The 19,455-nt window shown below is 42.1% G+C and overlaps 2 protein-coding genes across 2 annotated transcripts in view; one reads left to right on the top strand and one right to left on the bottom strand.

The window, feature by feature from the left end:
* The window catches only part of KCNB2 (potassium voltage-gated channel, Shab-related subfamily, member 2), a 596,051-nt gene that overhangs the window by 470,358 nt on the left and 106,238 nt on the right, over positions 1 to 19,455 (top strand). The window lies entirely within an intron of this gene.
* LOC102815165 (calcium-binding protein 39-like) lies at positions 4,143 to 5,015 on the bottom strand. Its single transcript, XM_006860068.1, has one exon. The coding sequence runs from the start codon at positions 4,974 to 4,976 to the stop codon at positions 4,143 to 4,145; it is 834 nt and encodes a 277-aa protein (XP_006860130.1). The 5' UTR covers positions 4,977 to 5,015.

Here is a 19,455-nt window from a genome sequence, read left to right as displayed (position 1 = left end):
GGCTGTCAGGTCCCTAAAGGCACCACCACATCCCCAGCTCCTGGCATAACACCTGCCACCTTGTGGCCAGTTAATAAATTTTTATTGGATTAATTATCCATGTCAACCCTGAGCATTTTTACATTCAGAAGGTGAGCATGAGAACAGCAAAGAGGTATCAGTAACAGAGAAACCATTGGGCAAAACATGTTTTCCCATCAGTAATGGAAAAATCCTGGGTAAGGCAGACTCTACAGCACTTAACAACAGCAAAGCTGAACATTATAATATAAATACAAATAACAAAACCGTTTTCATGGTGAAACCTGCATGGGGATGCTCTGGAACACGCTTCCATCAACCTTCGCATGCTTAACTGTGGTCTAGTTAATACCGAGAATGTTGTTGTTGTTAAGTGTCGTCCAGTCTGTTCCAACTCATAGCAACCAAGGAGCTGCTGGTGAATTTGAACAACCAACCTTGAGGTTCAAACTGACCTTGGGGTCGAGTGTTTATCCTATAGTGCCACACCAGGACCCCACTGGAAAACAGAAACATAACCCACTCCAAAAGGCTCCATGTTCAATTAAGTATCCTGTAAGAAAAGTTGATGAAGCAAAACCTAGAAGATAGGAACCCATCCTTTAAGCATAGTTGCAATGCCAAAGACTTGTTTCTACCTCAGGTACAATAATAACCCAATTTAAATTTCTCCTAAGACCTTTGCATCACAAATATGTAGGCATTCACCCACCCTCCAGTGAATTCCAATTCCTAGTGACCCCATAGGGCAGAGTAGAGCTGCTCCTTATTGTTGTTGTTGTGAAGTGCCTTCGAGTGGATTCCGACCCAAAGCGATCCTGTATAAGGTTTCCGAACAGCAGCTGATGAGCTAGAACCTCTGACCTTGCAGTTCAGACAGCTTTGCTGTCTGGCGCATTAACCCACAGGGCCACACCAGGACTCTCCTTAAGAGATGGCAAATCATTGTTCTCCTGAGCAGTGGCTGGTGTGTTTGAACCACCAACCTTGTGATGAGCAGCTCAACTCTTAACCCATCAGTGCATTCCAGGACCCACAAAATATATCATGCTTTTTATCCCAGAAACACTTGTTTTGAGAGTTAAGAAGTTTAAACAAAAGACTTATAGAGTATTCTTGTCATTGTATTCCGCCTGTTGGAACACATTACCACAGAATAATTCGTTGGGAAATATCCTTTTGTCAGGATAGCGTTTTTGGACCTGTCAGGACTCATCGGCAGGGATTTTCTGAGAAGTGGGTCTGCTGCCTGCAAACACACTTACCTGCTGCTCCTAGCACTTTATGAATTGTTTTTGAAAGCAAAGCACATTTCTCATCTATTTTCATTTATTTTAATGCTCTAAAGCAGAAAGGAAAGTATGGTTTAAAAGAGGGGTTTCAAATCAATTAATTACAGGCTCAGAAACTGATTGGAATACAGCATCACCTTTTTAAGGAAGTGGCCCCCATAGCCCCAGTCTGTGCTTGATGTCCTTGTTCTGTGCTCTGTTCACAGCATCCAAATGTGCCTGCTCGATATTCCACACTGCTCTATAGCATGTGCTCTTTGACAACAGGTACCGTACCTTTCAACTTTGAGTCCCTGGAAATTTCTCTATCTCTGTGATGTGCTGGACTGCAAAGTCAGTTTGAACCATAAGATCAGTGGTTCGAACTCACCGGCCTCAGAAACCCTATACAAGCTTGCTATGGGTAGAAACCAACTCGACAGCATTTAACAACAACAACAGACTCTATATAACTACACATAGTAAGTAATCTGTCTAAGGAGCTCTGGTAGCATAGTGGTTATGAGTCGGGCTGTTAACCTCAAGGTCAGCAGTTTGAAACTGCCCTCTGTTCCATGGGAAAAAGATGAGGCTTTCTGCTCTTGTAAAGATTTACAGCCTCAGAAACCCTATGTAGGATCATCACTATGAGTCAGAACCAACTCCATGGCATACCACCACCACCAGCACTCAGTCTGGCATGTAGTAGGAGCTTAACAAATAATGAAGAATGAATTAATGAATGAGTGAGTACTGGATGCCCTCAAGATGTTAGTCAGTTGCTCTTACATTTGCAGCCCTCTGAATTTTCTTCCATGCTAGACATCATTCTGTCTACACAACTGTTGTTGCTATTGTTGTTAAGGCTTCAAGTTGTTTCCCACTCATAATAACACTGTGTAGAGTTTCTGAGGAGTTGCTGGTAGTTCAAACCAACTTTGAAGTCCAGTGTTTATCACCAGGACTCTATCTACACAATTCACACCTAATTATGATATCACTACTAAATGCCTTATTGTGAAGCATATGGCTTGGGATGAGAAGTCAAGTAGGCCCAAATGTGGGTGTTCACTCAGTGTATAGGAAAACATTCTTACTTTTGTTCTGTGCGGTACTGTGTTGAACATGTCTTAGAGCTATGGGTAAGAGATTTTCTTGTTGCTAAAATATGTTTAGACTTAAATTTCAAGGGGGGCTTCAAGAAGCTCATAGAATAGAATGAAAAGATAATGGAATTTCTCTATGAATTTTCTGAAGTCTGCTCATATTTGAATGAGCCTGTCATCCAAAAAGAAACCTTTGTAAAAGGTAACTCACAGTGAGTCTAACTAGTGAGTCAGGTCAGAATTTTGCTTTGGGACTTCAGTGTATAAAGCTCTATAAATCCTCCAATTTCAAGTGCAATGTTATCCCACGGTAGACAGGGTATGCCCTTGAACCATGCCTCCATCCCCATTCCAAAGTCTCTTTTTCTTTTGTGTCAAATGAAGATGGCATCACTACTGTTGTTTTCTAGGTCACAGCAGCAGAGCAATGACCTCATTCCTGTTCTTGATATATTCCAACATTGTTTGCCTGGTATCTTCCTTCCATCCTTTACTGCACAAGCATGGCATGAGAGTTCACAGAAGGATTTCTGTCCAGTTCTTTGAAATGAATAATATAAACATAACCAATATTCCTGTCATTGATCAGTGAAATAATCATCACAAGGTCATGGAGTTTGGATTTTAGTGTAAGATGTGTTTATTTTGTTTTGTTTTTAGATTTAGTTATTGCACATTTATATTTTCTAACTCTAATAAACATCATATTCATTTAAATGAGCTTTTGAAGCTTGGCTATTTTAAGGGCACATTTTAAAATTCTATCTTATCTACCTGAGTTACAGCCCAGCTACAAAGGCATGAAATGCATTGTTCTGAATTGATTTGGTGAGAAAAGTGAAAGCTCTCATAGTAGAGGAAGCTGACAGACTTTACAGAAGAGCAGTGTTTTGGCCAAAAGTGCACACCCATGTTCACCCAGCTCCTGAAAATTCGAATATTGCGCCTTCTAGGTCCCAATATCAAGGAGCTCTGGTAGCGTAGTGGTTATGAATGGAGCTGTGAACCGCAAGGTTAGCAGTTCTAAATTACCAGCCGTTCCGCAAGAGAAAGATGAGGCTTTTTGCTCCCATAAAGATTTACAGCCTCGGAAACCCTGCACAGGGTCACTATGAGTTGGTACTGACTCCACGGCACATCACCACCACCAGGTCTCAATATCACACCTCCCATCGCTAACAAAACAACCCATCAGTGGGATAAAGAATAGCTTTCTTCAAATTCTCCACTCATCAAAATCAGAGCCAAGCAGGAGGCCAGAATAGACAGTAGAAGGTAGAAGAAATTGGTGCCAGTCCCCAAGAAAGTGGCCCTCCAGCCCCAGCCAGCACAAAGTCTCTCCCAGTCACAGAGAAAATCACAAGTCAGGAGGCAGCCCAGAGTGAGAATGGAGTCGGGTCTTGTCACCTGCCCTTTGGGTGATGACAGCAGTAGGTTGAAGTGGTCTTGGGGGCCAGCGAGGGTGGGTGTGTACCTCCAGGCCAGCTAGAGAGATTTGGAGGTAGAAACAGACACAAGGAAATCACTCCCTTACCTGTTCAGAAAGGGGTAAGGAAGCAGGGCCACATTTTGACTTTCATAGGCCCTGGCTTTTTACTTTCATAGACTCTTTTTTTTTTTTTTTTTTTCAACTAAACCACACAACACAATTTTATTTATTTCTCAAGTATAAAGAAAAGGTCTTAGTAAAATGTTATTGCTTGAAACTAGAAAAAAACAAAAACAAACCTTCTTTCTCTAGCTTTCATTTTACCTTAAAGACATGAAAGGCCTCAAACTGAATGTTGGGGCTTTTATCTTGAAGAAGGTTCATCATCAGTTTCAGGTTCTCAGGTTTGCTGATGTACTTGGTCATAATGGCAAAGTTGTGTCGGTCCAGGATCAGTTCACCTAGCAGCTTTAATGATTGTCTCTTAGTCACATAATTCTCAGACTGAAGCAATTTCTCATAATCTTCAAAAATAGTGTCATAATTTTGTTCTAAGAAGTCTGCTACCAACACTTTATGTCTGGTTAGTAAATCCTTAAATGTAGCAAAGGCATCTGAAGCAATATCAAATGTTGACAACTCCACATACTTAAAGAAATCTCTGAATTGATTAGAAAAGAGGATGATTTTGGCAAGTGGCTCATGTCGAATATATTCTCTCAGCATTATTCCACAACGTAAGGCAATCTGTGGGGCTTCATATCCTTTGAGAAGCATAAACAGGATATGAGGGTGAGCGCTGATGTACTCCACAGTAGGACTCCGAGTGCCGATCTGTCTTCTTAGGATGTTGTTAAATATCTGGGTCACATCTTTCTTTCCTTCGAAGTCTATCAGTTGCAGGTCAGCAATCAGAGTCACCAGCAGCCCACTACTGTAGAGTTCTTGAGCTAGCTGAGCCACTGCTTCTGTTGGTGGCTCCTTGTCATTGGTGCCACACAGAATTTCTTTCATTGCTTGCAGTGATTTTGATACTTCTTCTGAGGCCTTGTCTGTCTTTTTGTCTTGTTTTTCCAAAATTGCCAAGTTGTCTTTCAGAGTTTTCACGATTTCTGCTGGATTTTTGTGTGATTTGCTAAACAAAGGCATTTTGCAGGGGGATGGCTAGAAATCACTTTTTTCAACACAGAATGCGGAGGAAACAGCTGTGCCACCACTCCAACGATGCCTACTTTCATAGACTCTTGCTCAATTAAAAACAATATTAAAATTTTTATTATATGATCGCATTTGTATTAAGACAAATATAAACCAGACTGGATTCATTATTACATATTATCACACTTGTTTATCTGGCTGTTTCCTTCTGACTTTAAAATAATTTAAAATTAAAACATATTTTATGGGCACTTACAAATATCACGGGCCCTGGGCACAGTGGGCAAGTTGATCCTGCCAGGGAGAACTTGAACATTTCTCATCCTATGTTCTCATCTATAAGGACACATGGTTTCCCGTAATGGTAAATAGCATAGAGCAATGGTTCAGATTTCACTTCTTCCATTCCGAGATGTTCAACATTGAGCCAGTTAACTGTCCTAAGTCTTGGTTTCCTTGTAAGTAGGCATTGTAAGTTTTTAAATGAGATGATTTATACAAAATACTTCGCCTGCCACTGTTTCAAAACCCTAGGTCAATGATAGCTTGTAATAGCAGCAGCAATTTTGTAATATATAGAAAAGTGCTTGAAAAGGAGTCAAAATAAGGAGCTTCCTTTATTTTACATGCTGACTATGTGACTTTGCACACTTCACCTTTCTTCATATCATCATCTGCAATAATACCTGCCCTGCCAACCTCAGAGAATCCCTGAAAGGAGCAAAAGAGATAATGGGTGTAGAAGCATGTTTATTATCACTAATAATGTTCTAGGACAGGAATGATTATTATTATTACCAAAGAAGTTGAAAAATCACATAGGGGGCAGTGAAAAATCATGTAATACAAAGGTATTCAATTAGACATTTGTTGAATGAATGGATGAATGCCTCATAAAGCTTTCAGCATGAAATACTGAAATTTTCAGTGGTGGATTTAACAGAGAAAAACACTACAAACACATCCTAAGACAAAAATAACAAATATTTAATATGAGGAGTTATTGTTGTTAAGTGCCATCAAGTCAATTCCAACCCGTAGTGACCCTGGGTTTCCAAGGAGTGGCTGATGAGTTTGAACCACCACCCTTGTAGTTCAAAACCGATGTTGAAGTCCAGCGCATTAACTAACCCACAGTGCCACACCAGGACTCAATATGAGGAGACCGTAACTAATAAGTGAGTGTTTCACTAACATGTGAGTGTCTTGGATTACAAATTCCTGGAGGGTACACATCACTTGTACTTTTATGTTGCCACCATTTCCCATCTCAGTGTGGACACAATACTGATACTCAGCAAATGTTTGGAGGGTGAATTTAACTTCATTCATCCAATAAGATTTTCTCTTGTGACCACTCTTAATAACTCTACATACTTAAACATTCCTATTCCCATTATTTCCCCAAATCTCTTCATTTTCTATTTATATCAAAGTCTGACACAAACATCTAATATGTACTATTTGAAAATGCCTAATATATGCCATTTTTCTAGATTAAAAACTTCCAGTATACATAAATGAATAAGCCATCCAGTGTACATTTATTTTTTTAATTTGTGTGGTTAGCCATACAAGTAGCAGATGCTTGAGAAACAACATTACACTTTTGTATGATGTTGCTGTTGTTCAGTGCCATCGAGTTGGTTCTGACTCATAGCAATCCTGTATAGGGTTTCTGATGAGTGGATGGTGGGTTTGAACTGCTGACCTTGCAGTTAGCAGTTCAAGTGCTAGAGGAGCTCTTCAATCCAGTCAGATCAGAATCCCACTGAGTGGTTTCTGTCCTGAGTGGTTTCTGTCCTGGTCCATTACCAGGAGGTTCTCATTGATGGACCACCCTACACAATCTTTTCTCAGCTTCGGAGGGTGGCCACTTGTCTTCAAGAGCAAAGTCCTTAATCTCATGCCCACATGTCAGCTTCACAGAGCCACCAATCACTAAAGCTCCAGCGACTTGCCTGTTACCATAGAGAACATCTTTCGAGAATGAGTTAGTAGTACATTTTTGTGAAAATTGCTCCTTTTGGGTTCATGGTTCAAATCTACCAGCAGCTCCTTGGAAATCCTATGCAGGGTCACTATGAGTCAGAACTGACTCAATGCTCACAACAACAAAGGAATATGAGTTGTCATCTCAGCAGTGCAGTTGTGATTGTAATTGACTGAAGTTCTCAATAGAAAGGGTACTGATCATCCTCTCAGACCAGTAACTTTGCCAGAAGAACCCCACCTCCCCTTCAGCCTTTGTTAGGCTGTGTGTAGTGGGTAGTGGGAGAGGCCCTGACTAGCTACTTGGATGTTAATCAGCTTTTATTCTGGGGGGGAAAAGTTGAAAGAATGTATTAGAGTTCGCTTACAATGTAGTGGAGGTTTTGTGATCCCTATCTCTGTTCGTGGTTTGAGCTCACCATCTGCACCATGGGAGAAACATAGGGCTTTCTGTTCCTGCAAAGATTTAAAGCCTTGGGAACCCTATACATGGCCGCTGTGAGTTGGAACTGACTCAACAACACACAACAACAACAACATCTCTGTATTGGAAATGACTGTCGCTAGTAAATTGTTATGAGTGGCACCTAATAGTTAATGATTAAAAGACCGGCTACTTGGAATAGAGAACAGCTTCTCCAAATAGAAACGTGTACTGTGCTTGAAGGAAAAGCATAAGAGCTAGATCTGGGCTCTTCATCCCTGTCCTGTTCTTATCTCGCTAGCATAAAGCAGTACAACGCTCAAGAAGAAACATAAGCCCTAGCACTAAGTCTTCTCCAATGTCCCGGAGGCTTAGTTTGTGTGCCATCTACAGCTTTTACATTTCCATGTGTAAGCCAGCTTTGTGCCCAATAAGGACTGCATCTGCACATTTCTTGTCTAATCCCCCATGCCTCGTTGAGTCTGGCACACAGTAAAAGCTCAATAAACTGGGTGAATCACAGAGGCTCAGCTGTGTGCACTGTAGAAGGAATACCTTCTCTTGGCACAGTCAAGTTATGATCTTTCCAGACTCCCCCACCCCAACCACACATCTCATGTCATAATAGGAGTGGTGGCTTTTGTCTTTAAAACCCTCACGCATTATCAAACTCATTATCAAATTTGAAAATGCGTCCGAATGGCCCATCTTTCAGTGTAGTCATTTCTGTGTTACTTCTATGGGGGAGGAAGAACATCTATCATGCAGATGAGCTGCCCCATACTTTTGTGGACCACAGGCAGCACATGAATGCAAGGAACCACTACCTTCCAGTCATCCAGCAAAGGCCAATAGAAAGGATGTGAATCTGAGAGTTAACATGATTTTGAAACCTGGCTCTCACAGAAAAAAAAAAAAAAAAAAGAATAACAAAACAGCTTCACATCTCTGAGTTTTTATTTTCTCATAATTGGAATAATAAAACAGTGCCATCCTCTCTACTAGAGTGGGGATTAAGTGAGATGAGATACCAGAAAGTGCCTGGTAAAAATAACTTCTCAAGGAATGCTAGTTATTGTCCATAAAAATCTCTGGCAGGGCCACGCTGGCCAGCAGGTGAATAGAACCTACCATTGTAGGCAGTAAATTTGCCTTCCCCACATGTTTGTTCTTCAGAGGGTTGTTGCTGGGTTTTTGGCACACACAACAAAGAATAAGGCATAATCAGGTCTTCTGGAGTTCCTGGGTATTGCAGATGGTTAGACTGGAGGTTCAGGTTCACCCAGAGGAGCCTTAAAAGAAAGCCCTGGCAAATTTATTCTCAAAAAAGCAGCCACTGAAAGCCCCATGGAACACAGTTCTACTTTGACACACATAAAGTTTCCAGGACATGATGACAGACCCACAGCCCACTCAGTCCAGTGGGGATGCAGCTCCCAAAAAAGCATTCCATTTGGAACAAAAGGCTATCCACATTTTTTGCTGTTAGATACCACACAGGGAGCTGGACATTGGGAAGTTTGTAGCTATCAGTAATATCCACTCTTGGTCATACCTACTACCTGGTCTACCTTTAGACAAGGTAGAGCTTTTCCTCCTACAGACTTAAACTTCTTCCCTGTACCTAGCAACATTTCTTGAAACTCTTGTTTTTGGCGAGAAGATCAAATGTTGCTTGTTATTGTTGTTTTTGCTGTTAAGTGCCGTAGAGTTGATTCTGACCCATAGCGAACCTGCATAGGGTTGCCAAGGAGCAGTAGGTGAGCTTGAACCACTGACCTTGAGGTTCAAAGCAACTTTGCAGTCCAGTGCATTAACCCACAGCACCATACCAGGACTCCCAAGTGTTGCTTACAGCTTAAAAAAAAAAAAGTGACATTCCATAAAATGCATGTGGCTTAGTTATTTTTCTTATTTCAAGAAGAAGTAGCAATATGCATGATTGGACTAGTCTATTCCTGCTCATTCATATCTCTAATTTAAAATAAATTAAGGTGTTTTGCTCTTTCATCAGTTGGAGAATGTTCTTTTCTCTTTTTTTTAAATTTGCATTCTAATTTTAAAAACTACCTCTGTCACTACCCAAAATTATTTAGAAAGAATCTTTAGTAATACAGCACTGCCCTAGCTCCTGCTCAGAATTAGGTGGCAAACCGAAACCAAACTCACTGCCATTCAGTCGATTCCAACCCATAGCAACCCTGTAGGATTCCCAAGACTGTAAATCTCTAAGGGAACCGACAGCCTTCTCTTTCTCCCTCAGAGTGTCTGGTGGGTTTGAACCAACCTTTCGGATATGCCTAACTCACAATACCACAAGGACTCCTTAGAATTAGGTGGAGCCATTCCTGAATGGGAGGTATTTTAAAATGAGAACCGACCCTTCCATGTGAATGAATGCCCTCCTAGCATGTCTGAGTTTCAGAGTGGAATTCGCAGACCCAAGCATCCTGACCCAGATGTTGTAGAATCTGGTTCCCACCTACTGTGTGTCTAGGACCTTCTCCAGGTCTGCATAAAGAGTAGGCACAGTAAGGTTTAGGGGTTCCACACAGCCCCAGTATTAAGCTTAACCTAAAATATAGAAAGGTGGACCTGTAACAAGACACATGTTCAAAGGCCTAAGAGCCAGAGAGCCAGCAGAGCAGATGACATGTTTACATGGTAGACGAGGCTCTTGCTCAGCTGCTGGAACCAAACAACATCTGTTGCCATCCCACAGAGCCAGGAAGCCCTCGTCACCTCCATGTCAGAAACAGGAGGGAGCAGTCCCGACTGTGACACCATCTGTGTGCCAGGAACTCTGGCCAAAATGGCTTAATTTCCCTCCATCTAATCTGCAAACTGCTGGACTCCTGGTGTGGCTCTGCAGGTTCAGCCCTGGACGGCAAACCACAAGGTCGATAGTTCAAATCCACCCACTGCTCCTCAGAAACCCTACACAGGGTCATTATGAGTCGGTAACTAGTCCAAGGAGCTCTGGTAGCATAGTGGTTACAAATCGGGCTGCGAACCTTAAGGTCAGCGGTTCGAAACTACCAGCCGCTCCGCGGGAGAAAGATGAGGCTTTCTACTCCCGTAAAGATTTACACCCTCGGAAACCCTGTGCAGGGTCGCTATGGGTCGGAACCGACTCGACGGCACTTAACAACAACAACAACAACTAGTCCACGGCACTGAACAACAACAACAGTCTGCACCGAGGAGAAATCTTGAAATGAGTTAGTATCAGTTGCTTTCTCTCTGGCTTGTTTAACCTATCACCATCTCAGAGCAAACACACAACTGATAATTTGCTGGTTTCATGCGTCTAGAGAGTTTCATTTTACCAACACTCTCTGGTCTCAGGCTCACCTCCTCCAGCCTCCAGCAGGTACAGTGGTGGAAGCCCAGGAAAATGAAGACCCAGAGCAGCCATCTAAGAGCAATGAATGTTGGCACTGTCATCTACTCTCACAAAAGAATGTACCCATCCTCCTCCTGGGATCTTTCTGCAGGGTCAGCCACAGTGGACCTGGTGCCCTCCCTAGGCAAGACTTGGATTATCATCCTGAGCTAGGAGAGAGCCTCAACGTGAAGGGGAGACCGGATCTCCTTCCTAGCGCCTCCCCTTCTCCTATCCTGAGTATTTCCAAGCTCCTCAAAGCGCGTTCTTTGGACCAGCAACCTCAACATTTCCTGGAAGCTAGACTGCTGGGCAGAATCTCACCCCACTCTGATCCATAGAATCGGAACCTGTGTTTAACAAACCTTCAAGTTTGAGGGGCCCTGCACTAAGCCTCATGTTAGATGATCAGATGTATGATCATTTTGTATTAGCCCCAAATGGAAGGAAATCTCTGCTCATTTCAAATTCTAAAAGAGACAATAAATGGGACAGAACTGTCCTGAAGTTAGATGTTAATATTAGCAGTGTCATCCAGAGGTCTGGTTGCCTTTGTCCTGCCCTCAGCTCAGAGATGGAGAAGACAAAAAGACTGCATAGCCTACTTGTTAACTAAGCAGCCCCCATACAGTGGAGACCCGCTGCTCCCTCTGACTATCAGGTGGAGCAACCCTACCTGTCCCTGTGAGCAGGAAGGCCCTGGCCTGCACTTCTGCCTCTGCCTCTGCCAGTTGAAACCACTCGGAACTTCCCTGTCACTCAAAGGTCATTAAAGTTTTACAAGATGAAAAGTACTTTTCCAAAAATAAACCCTACAGTTAGCATTTCAGTCGGCTGGGGCATGTACAGTTCCTTTTTATAACTGCGAATAAGAGCAGTTCTGTAACAATTCTAACTTTCTTCTGATTCTACGATTTTATTTCCTTAGCAGGGAAAACTGTAGTAAAGCCATCAGGTTTAACTTGTATCCTTAATGCACACCCCTACCTAAGCAAGCAGTCGCCCGATTCCCAGCGCACTCACCTCCTCCTCAGGAGTGACAATGTCTGTGATGTCATGCTAAATGTCATGTGACTCACTAGGTCACTTCTGTTTCTCTTGTCCTCAGTTTCCCATTTTGCATAAAGCTGTTAAATATCAGTTGAAGAATCCCAGACTCGCGATGTGTGTGAGTGAAGTGAGGGGACTATACAGGAAACCCCCTCACACACTACTGTCGAGACAGAAAAGGAAGAGCACAAATGAGGTTACAGTCCATCAACAGGTGATTTCTATGACTCCCTTCTGTTCATTCAGTGGTCTTGTTTGGTGTTGGGACCCTGGATGGTGCAAGGAGTTAACTTGGCTGTTTAAAGAAAGCTTGGCTGTTTAAATCCACAGAGGGTTCTTGGAAGAAAGGTTGGCTGCCTACGTCTGAAAACGTAGGCATTGAAAATCCTATGGAGCACAGGTGTACTCTGGCACACAGGGGGCCACCGTGTGTCAGAGTCAACTTGGTAGCACAGGCTTATGTGGTGGTGTTTTAGCTTATAAGGTATTTTAACAAATGTTTGAAATATTTGAAACACTTAGAAATTAAGACATTGCACATCTTTTAACAATCCACATTTCTGCCTTCTTTTGAACTGGAAAATTTAATGACATTGGACACTCATTTCCACTTCTGTTGTTAGATACCCTCAGTTCTCCACTGTCTCTCCTGCTCCCCAAAGTCTGGTCCTGCCCAGGCTTCTCTCCTGATTATTCCCAACCTGCCCTTGAAGGGTATTTCAGCTTTCAACCCCTTTGTAAAATCTAATACAAAATTGGGTCCCTAGTCCTTGCAAAACCAGATGACTGAGAACATGGTTGGCAGGAAAATCCATTTTTCTCAGTTTATTTACAAAGCCCTAACATGTTACTTTATTACAGAACATCAGATTCAACAAAAATTTAAAGGAATGAGCTGAAAAAAATATAAAATAGCTGTGAGGTTAAACTACCTAGAGGCTATCTAACAGGGTTCCAACATGCCCCTAATGCACCTTTAACCGGTGATCTCTGCATCAGGCCTGCGTGCGTAGCTGTTAGCTCTACTTTGAATATCTCTCTGGTTTCCAGGCCCCCTCTGGACCTTTTCTGCTTCCACTGCTCTTCATTATGAGGGACAAGCCCATCCTCACTGCCTGGCTGCAAGGATGCTCAGTACCTCCTTGTTGCAGCATCTCACTTTAACTGTATAAAACCAACCCAGTTGTTGCTGTCCCTTTGTTTTACAAGCAGAGAACAGCATAACCCATTGGAATCTAACACATTTCCATAAGGTTTCTGATGTTTTCTTCCTACGGAAAATAACAGTGCAGGTGGCGTTGACTTCTCTTTTCTAACTTCCCACAGGCTGTTGTTAAGTGTATTCGACTCATGGTGACTCTGTATGGGGTTTCCAAGGAGCAGTTGGTAGGTTTGAACTGCCAAACTTATGGTTAGCAGTCCAGTGCTTATTCTGCAGTACCATTCCACTGGAAGATATACACCATCATTTATTTTCATCTCTTCTTTTCTTGATGAATATAAAAATGAGTTCTATGATTTGTTTTTGTTTTGCATATTATCAACAATGCTGTGGTGAGTGTTCTTATCTTTGTCTCTCTACACACATGTGCAAACTACAGGGTCAGCAGTTCAAACCCAACTGCTCCTCAGAAATCCTGTTGTTGTTGTTGCTATGTGCCTTGAAGTCAGTTCCAACTCATAGCAACCCTGTACATGGTTTCTGAGGCTATAAATCTTTTATGGGAGCAGAAAGCCTCATCTTTCTCCCATGGAACAGCTGGTAGCTTTGAACTGCTGACCTTAAGGCTCGCAGCCCGATTTATAACCACTATGCTACCAGAGCCTCTCACAGGGTCCCTATAAGTTGCCATTGACTTGACAACACTTAACAACAATAACACATACATGTGCAAGAGTCTCCTTATAGTCCTGGAAGTGGCATTTTGAGTCACAAGGCAGTACTTTTAAACCTTTATCTTCTTGCCAAATTTGTCTCCAAAACAACTGCAATTGCTTTAGCTTGCCCAGTAATAATATATGAATACTTCCACATTCCTTGCAGCTTTTCTAGGACTTGGTGTTGGCAAAACTTTGCATCTGGGCTAAAATGATAAGAGTGAAATAACATCTCACTCGTGCTTAAATTTTCATTTTTCTGGTCACTATCTTAAAGATTCCACTGCTAACTCTGCTGAAACCTGTCCACCATGGGTGACCCTGCTGGTATTTAAAATACCAGTGGCATAGCTTCCAACATCACAGCAACATACGAGCCACCACAGACAGTAAATTGACAGATGAGTGGTACACAAGACCTCTTTAAAGTGCTCAAGAGCAAAGATGTCAGTTTGAGGACTAAGGTGCTCCTGACCCAACCCATGGTATTTTCAGTTCCTCATATGCATGTGGAAATTGGAAAATGAATAAAGAAGTCCATAGAAGAATTGATGCATTTGAATTATGGTGTTGGAGAAGAAAATTAAAAGTAGCATGGACTGCTAGGAGAACAAACCAATTTGTTGGAAGAAGTACCGTCAGAATACTCTTTAGAAACCAGGATGGTAAGACTTTGTCTCTTATACTTCTGACATATTATCAAAAGGGACCAGTCCCTGGAAAAGGACATCATGCTTGGTAAAGTGGAGGGTCCGTGAAAAAGAGGCAGACCCTCAAGGAGATGGACTGACACAGCAGTAGCAGCAATAGGATCAAACATAACAATTGTGAGTATGGCGCAGGACTGGCCAGTGTTTCATTCTCTTGTGCATAGGGTTTATATGAGTCAGAACTAACATGATGACATCTGACAAGCTTGAAAGTCTATAGGTGGCACAAACCGTTGGCGCTTGACTGCTAGCCTAAAGGTTGGTGGTTTAAATACACTCATGGAACCATACAAGAAAAGGTTCAACGATCTTTCATTAAGATTACAGCCAGGAAAACCCTATGTAATAGTTCTCATGTGGTTCACTATGAGTTGGATTCTACTTGATGACAGCTAACATAACAACAACAACACAGTGAGCCTGAGTATCTTTTCACATTTTATGGGACATGTGGATTCCATACCACAAATTGCCTATTAACTTGTTTTGTCTTTTTTTTTTTTTTGGCTTTTCCTATTGGCTTGCCTTATTTGTACTGATTTGTAGGTATGCCGTTTACTTCTCATAACAGTTCCTTTGAAGGTTACCTGCATCACAAATATCTTCTCCCAGATTCTATGTGTTCATGTGGGATTTTTTTTGTCTTATGAATGTTTTCAATTTAAATGTAGTCGAAGTGGTCAATATTTTCCTTTACAGTTTATGCTTTTTATGCCTTGCTTAAGAAATAAATAGCTTCCATACCTTGAGGCCATAAAGACATTCTGTTGTGTATGTTTGAAAGTCCTACTTTTTACATTTAAATCTGGAATTTGTATGTTGGGGATCGTTGTCATTGGGGTGGTGTTTCTTGCTAAGTGCAGTTGAGTTAGTTCCAACTCGTAGCAACCCTGGATAAAGGGTTTCCTAGGAGCAGCTGGTGGGTTTGAACCGCCAACCCTGTAGTTAGCAGTCCAGTGCTTAGCCTGCAGCACCACCTTAGTAGTCCCTTCCTGCCTGCCTTCTGAGCTTTGTTTTTGGGCAAATGCTGCCCTTTTCGTCTCCTGTGATTGATTGTACTGAGGAATAGTTCTGAGGGTGTTAAAGTTCACTTACAGGCCTGTATATTGTTTTGCTGAAAGGTAATCTTGGGGGTGGGTTCAGTTCCAGGGTTGAAGGAGGCCTAAGGGCCACAGTTTCAGGGATTCTACAAGTCTCTGTCTGAATTTTGTTCTCCCATTCTACAATTTCTCCCATTCTGTTCAGGACCTTCTCTTGTGATCCTGATCAAAGCGGTGGTAGTGGTGACTGGGACAGCTAGTTCTTTTGGTCTCAGGGTGGTGGAGACTGTGTTTTCTTTCAGAAGTCCATTGTAGCGTAGTGGTTACGAATCGGGCTGCTATCTTCAAGGTCGGCAGTTCAAAACTACCAGCCATTCCACGGGAGAAAGATTAGGCTTTTTGCTCCCGTAAAGACTTACAGCCTTGGAAACCCTGTGCAGGGTCACTATGAGTCGGAACCAACTCCACGGTACTTAACAACAAATTAGTCTTTGGACTAGTTGTTTCTGGAGTCATTGATTTTCTTCATTTCTCCTTGCTCCAGACAAGGAGAAAGCAATAGTTGCATCGTATCCATTTCATCTTAAAAACCCAATGCCTTTGAGTCAATTGTTCCTCAGCCCTATAGTACAGAGTCGAACTGCCCCGTAGGGTATCCAGAGCTGTCATCTTTACAAAAACACCTTGCCACTTACGTACATTTGTTTCGGAGCTGCTTGCTGATGGGGTCAAATATTTTGGTTAGCAGCCAATACTTAACAACTGCACCACTAGGGTACCTTTATTTTACCTTAGTATTCATAATTATTGGTATGAAGATGCTCAACATAAGTTTATCATAGTTTTAAAAATTTCTACTGAATCTGTAGTCATATCCACCTTTAAATTCCTATATTTTTTCCTAAGTTGTTCTGTATTGTTTCTACTGTTCCATCTGTCTTCCATCTTACCTTCTCCTGCCTTTTTCATCTACACATATCATCTCAAAGGTCAACTCTGAATAGTAATTTCTTCTGCTACAATTGAAATTATCATTGTTTGGGGGGATAGTTAGAAGTCTATTCCTATATTCCCAGGAATCTAATCTATTTCCTATAGTATTTTTTTGATTCGGAGTAGAATATCAGTGTTGTAGTTTTGGATACAAAGACTGTCCCCTAACCCTATAGCTTCCAAACCATCTGTTCTAGAAGAAAAAAGAACCAAGACTTTACTCTTCCCTGATTTTGTTCCACAGATTACCTTAAAAATCATTTTAGTTGCTCAATTATTTTAAAACTGCATTAAGAGATGGTACTTAAATCAAACTTATTCAAAGACAAATACGTTCATTTTTAGATGTTGTTCCTTTTCTCTCATGCATTTTCTCCTTTGCTCACCTTCAAAGCAAGCCTAAGAACATCTTCACTCACCTCGCAACCTAGGTACCTGGCTCACCCATCCTACACCCACTTTCCACCGGCTGAGCATAATCACCCTGTACAATCTGTTGACTTGAGGTGTCTCCAAGCACCTGACACTTTTCTCTATTGTAACAAAAAGTGTTTCTATGATAAAGACACAAGGCAAGCAGAAAGCAGGGGGGTAGGGGAATCACAGCAGCCCTGTCAATCTTCTGGCTCCAGGCCGAAATTTCCACGTGAAAAGATCTCTTTCTTTCCTATTTGCCTTCTCCTCCAAGGAGGCAGACATAAAACAGCACTCTACCTGGGAAGCATAAATCCTCACAATCTAGTTCTCTGGTAAGGAAAAAAAAAAAAAAAAAGGATTGTTTTGTTCAGTCAGGTTCCTTGGACCTCATTTATTTTGTCCCCATGTGCCTAGAACTGGCCTCAACCCTGGCCAGTAATTTCCCTGGACACTACCCCTGGCAGTGATGTCCACAATCTGCCTTAGAAAGTAGTAGTAGCTCAAGCTCTTGCAGCCAAACAAAATAACAGATAATCAACAACTCTCATCTAGTGGCAGCTGGCACATTGTGAACATTCAGTAAATATTAATCAATAGCTATCTAATGGCACTGAAGAGAGACAAAAGAATAATCTGATGGCTTAACCAAGGTCACACTAAACAGACACTGGGTCCTAACTTTCAAGGACTGGCACACACTCCCGAGTAGCCTCGGGCCAAAAGATTTTGCCCAATGTCAAAAGCAATTAGTTTCCTCATACATACTCTGCAAGACACAAAGGACGTATTCTGTTTATGGCTGACGTGTATTAGTGAAAGGAGAGTATTAAGAATACCCTAAGCCATACTGAGAGTCTCTTTATGGTACAAACAGTTAATGCACCTGCCTGTTAACAAAAAGGTTGGAGGCTCCAATCTACTCAGAGGTGTCTGGAAAGAAAGATCTGGCAATCTCCTTCTGAAAAAGAAACTCTATGGAGGCTGGTTCTATTCTGACACACCTGGGGTCGTCATGAGTCAGAGTGGACTCAATGGCAGGTGGTTTTCTTGGGATTTTGATGTTGTTGTTTTGGTTTTCAGCCAGCCTCCTGAAAATGTTCTATGACTTTCTCTGAGCTGTCAAGTGAGAGAGTTGAATTGGACCCTGATGATGGACCTTAAAATGAAACCACAGCATTAGCAACTGGCCTCATTCCATTCTGTTGTATTTATTGGGTGCTGTGCAGTTGATCCTAAATCAGAGAAACCCATGTGACAGTAGAACTGCCTCATAGGGTTTGATTGACTCTGGTAGTGTAGTGGTTACGAATCGGGCTGCTAACCTCAAAGTCGACAGTTCAAAACTACCAGCTGTTCTGCGGGAGAAAGATGAGGCTTTCTTCTCCCATTAAGATTCACAGCCTCAGAAACCCTGTGCAGGGTTGCTATGAGTCAGAACCAACTCCACAGTACTTAACAACAACAACAACAACAATCTTTACATTAGCAGAGTGACTGGGTGTGTTTGAGCTACCATCCTTCCATTAGCACACCTCTTAACTGAAACCGCCAAAGCTTCTTTTCAGTCTAGAATAGCCTCTTAATCTAATACAAATTCAATCCAGTATCACATGCTAAATTGTTTTCTGTATCAAAGTTTCGCCACTTAGACACCAAATGTTCAATGCCTAGTGAACAACTTTCCAAAAACTAAAATAAGTTGGGAAATGTCATTTCAACTTGGCCAAATCCATACCAGAGTAAGTGCTATTGGTTGCAGAGATGAGGCCTAACTTAGTTTAGTTCCTGATCATCCTGGTGGCCTAATTTCAGTTTGCCTACTGTCATAGCTTATTAGAAGATGGACCCAGTCGTCAGACAAGAACTGGGAAGGGTTCTGGTTAAGAACCACTGTCTACATTGGCTCTGTGGATTTACCTGGCAGAGCTACAGGTTTCTGGTAAGAGACTTCCTTATCTGGTGACTGCTGCCTCCCACAGAAATTTCAAGGTTCTATTTCCTGGCATGATTGGGGACCCATACTCTAGGATCGTTCTTTCTCTGTGTCCCATGTCCACAGGTAGTAATCCTGCCCAACTGAACTCACTTATCAAGTCTTTCTCTGGAAACTCAAACCTAGACCAAGGCCTGGCAAAGCCCTGCAGGATAATGCTCTGGATCACAAGCTTGGTTTGGACCGCAAGATCAGTGGTTCAAACTCACCAGCCGTTCCTTGGAAACCCTATACAGGGTCGTTATGAGTCAGGGCAGACTAAATGGCACTTAACAACAGTAACAACAAACCAGGGTTCCAGACCTTCTCTGTGCCCAAAAAGGAATCTCGGATTATGAAGCCCACCATCACAGCAATTCTGAAGCTTGTTCCCAGACTCTCAGTGTGCACTCTCCGGGAGGTTATTGCTATTATTCGTGTCATAGGCTAATGGCGAGTCAGTCCACAAGTCATGGTGACCCTATCCACAAGGGAACGAAACTCTGCCCAGTACTGCACCAGCCCCGTGATCAGTGTGAATTATATCATTCTGATCTACAGAGTGTCATTGGCTGATTTTCTGAAGTTGATTGCCAGACCTTTCTTCTT

The sequence above is a fragment of the Chrysochloris asiatica genome, unplaced genomic scaffold, assembly GCF_000296735.1.
Source record: "Chrysochloris asiatica unplaced genomic scaffold, ChrAsi1.0 scaffold00036, whole genome shotgun sequence".
Lineage (NCBI taxonomy): Eukaryota > Metazoa > Chordata > Mammalia > Afrosoricida > Chrysochloridae > Chrysochloris > Chrysochloris asiatica.
This window is presented reverse-complemented; position numbering and strand designations above follow the sequence as displayed.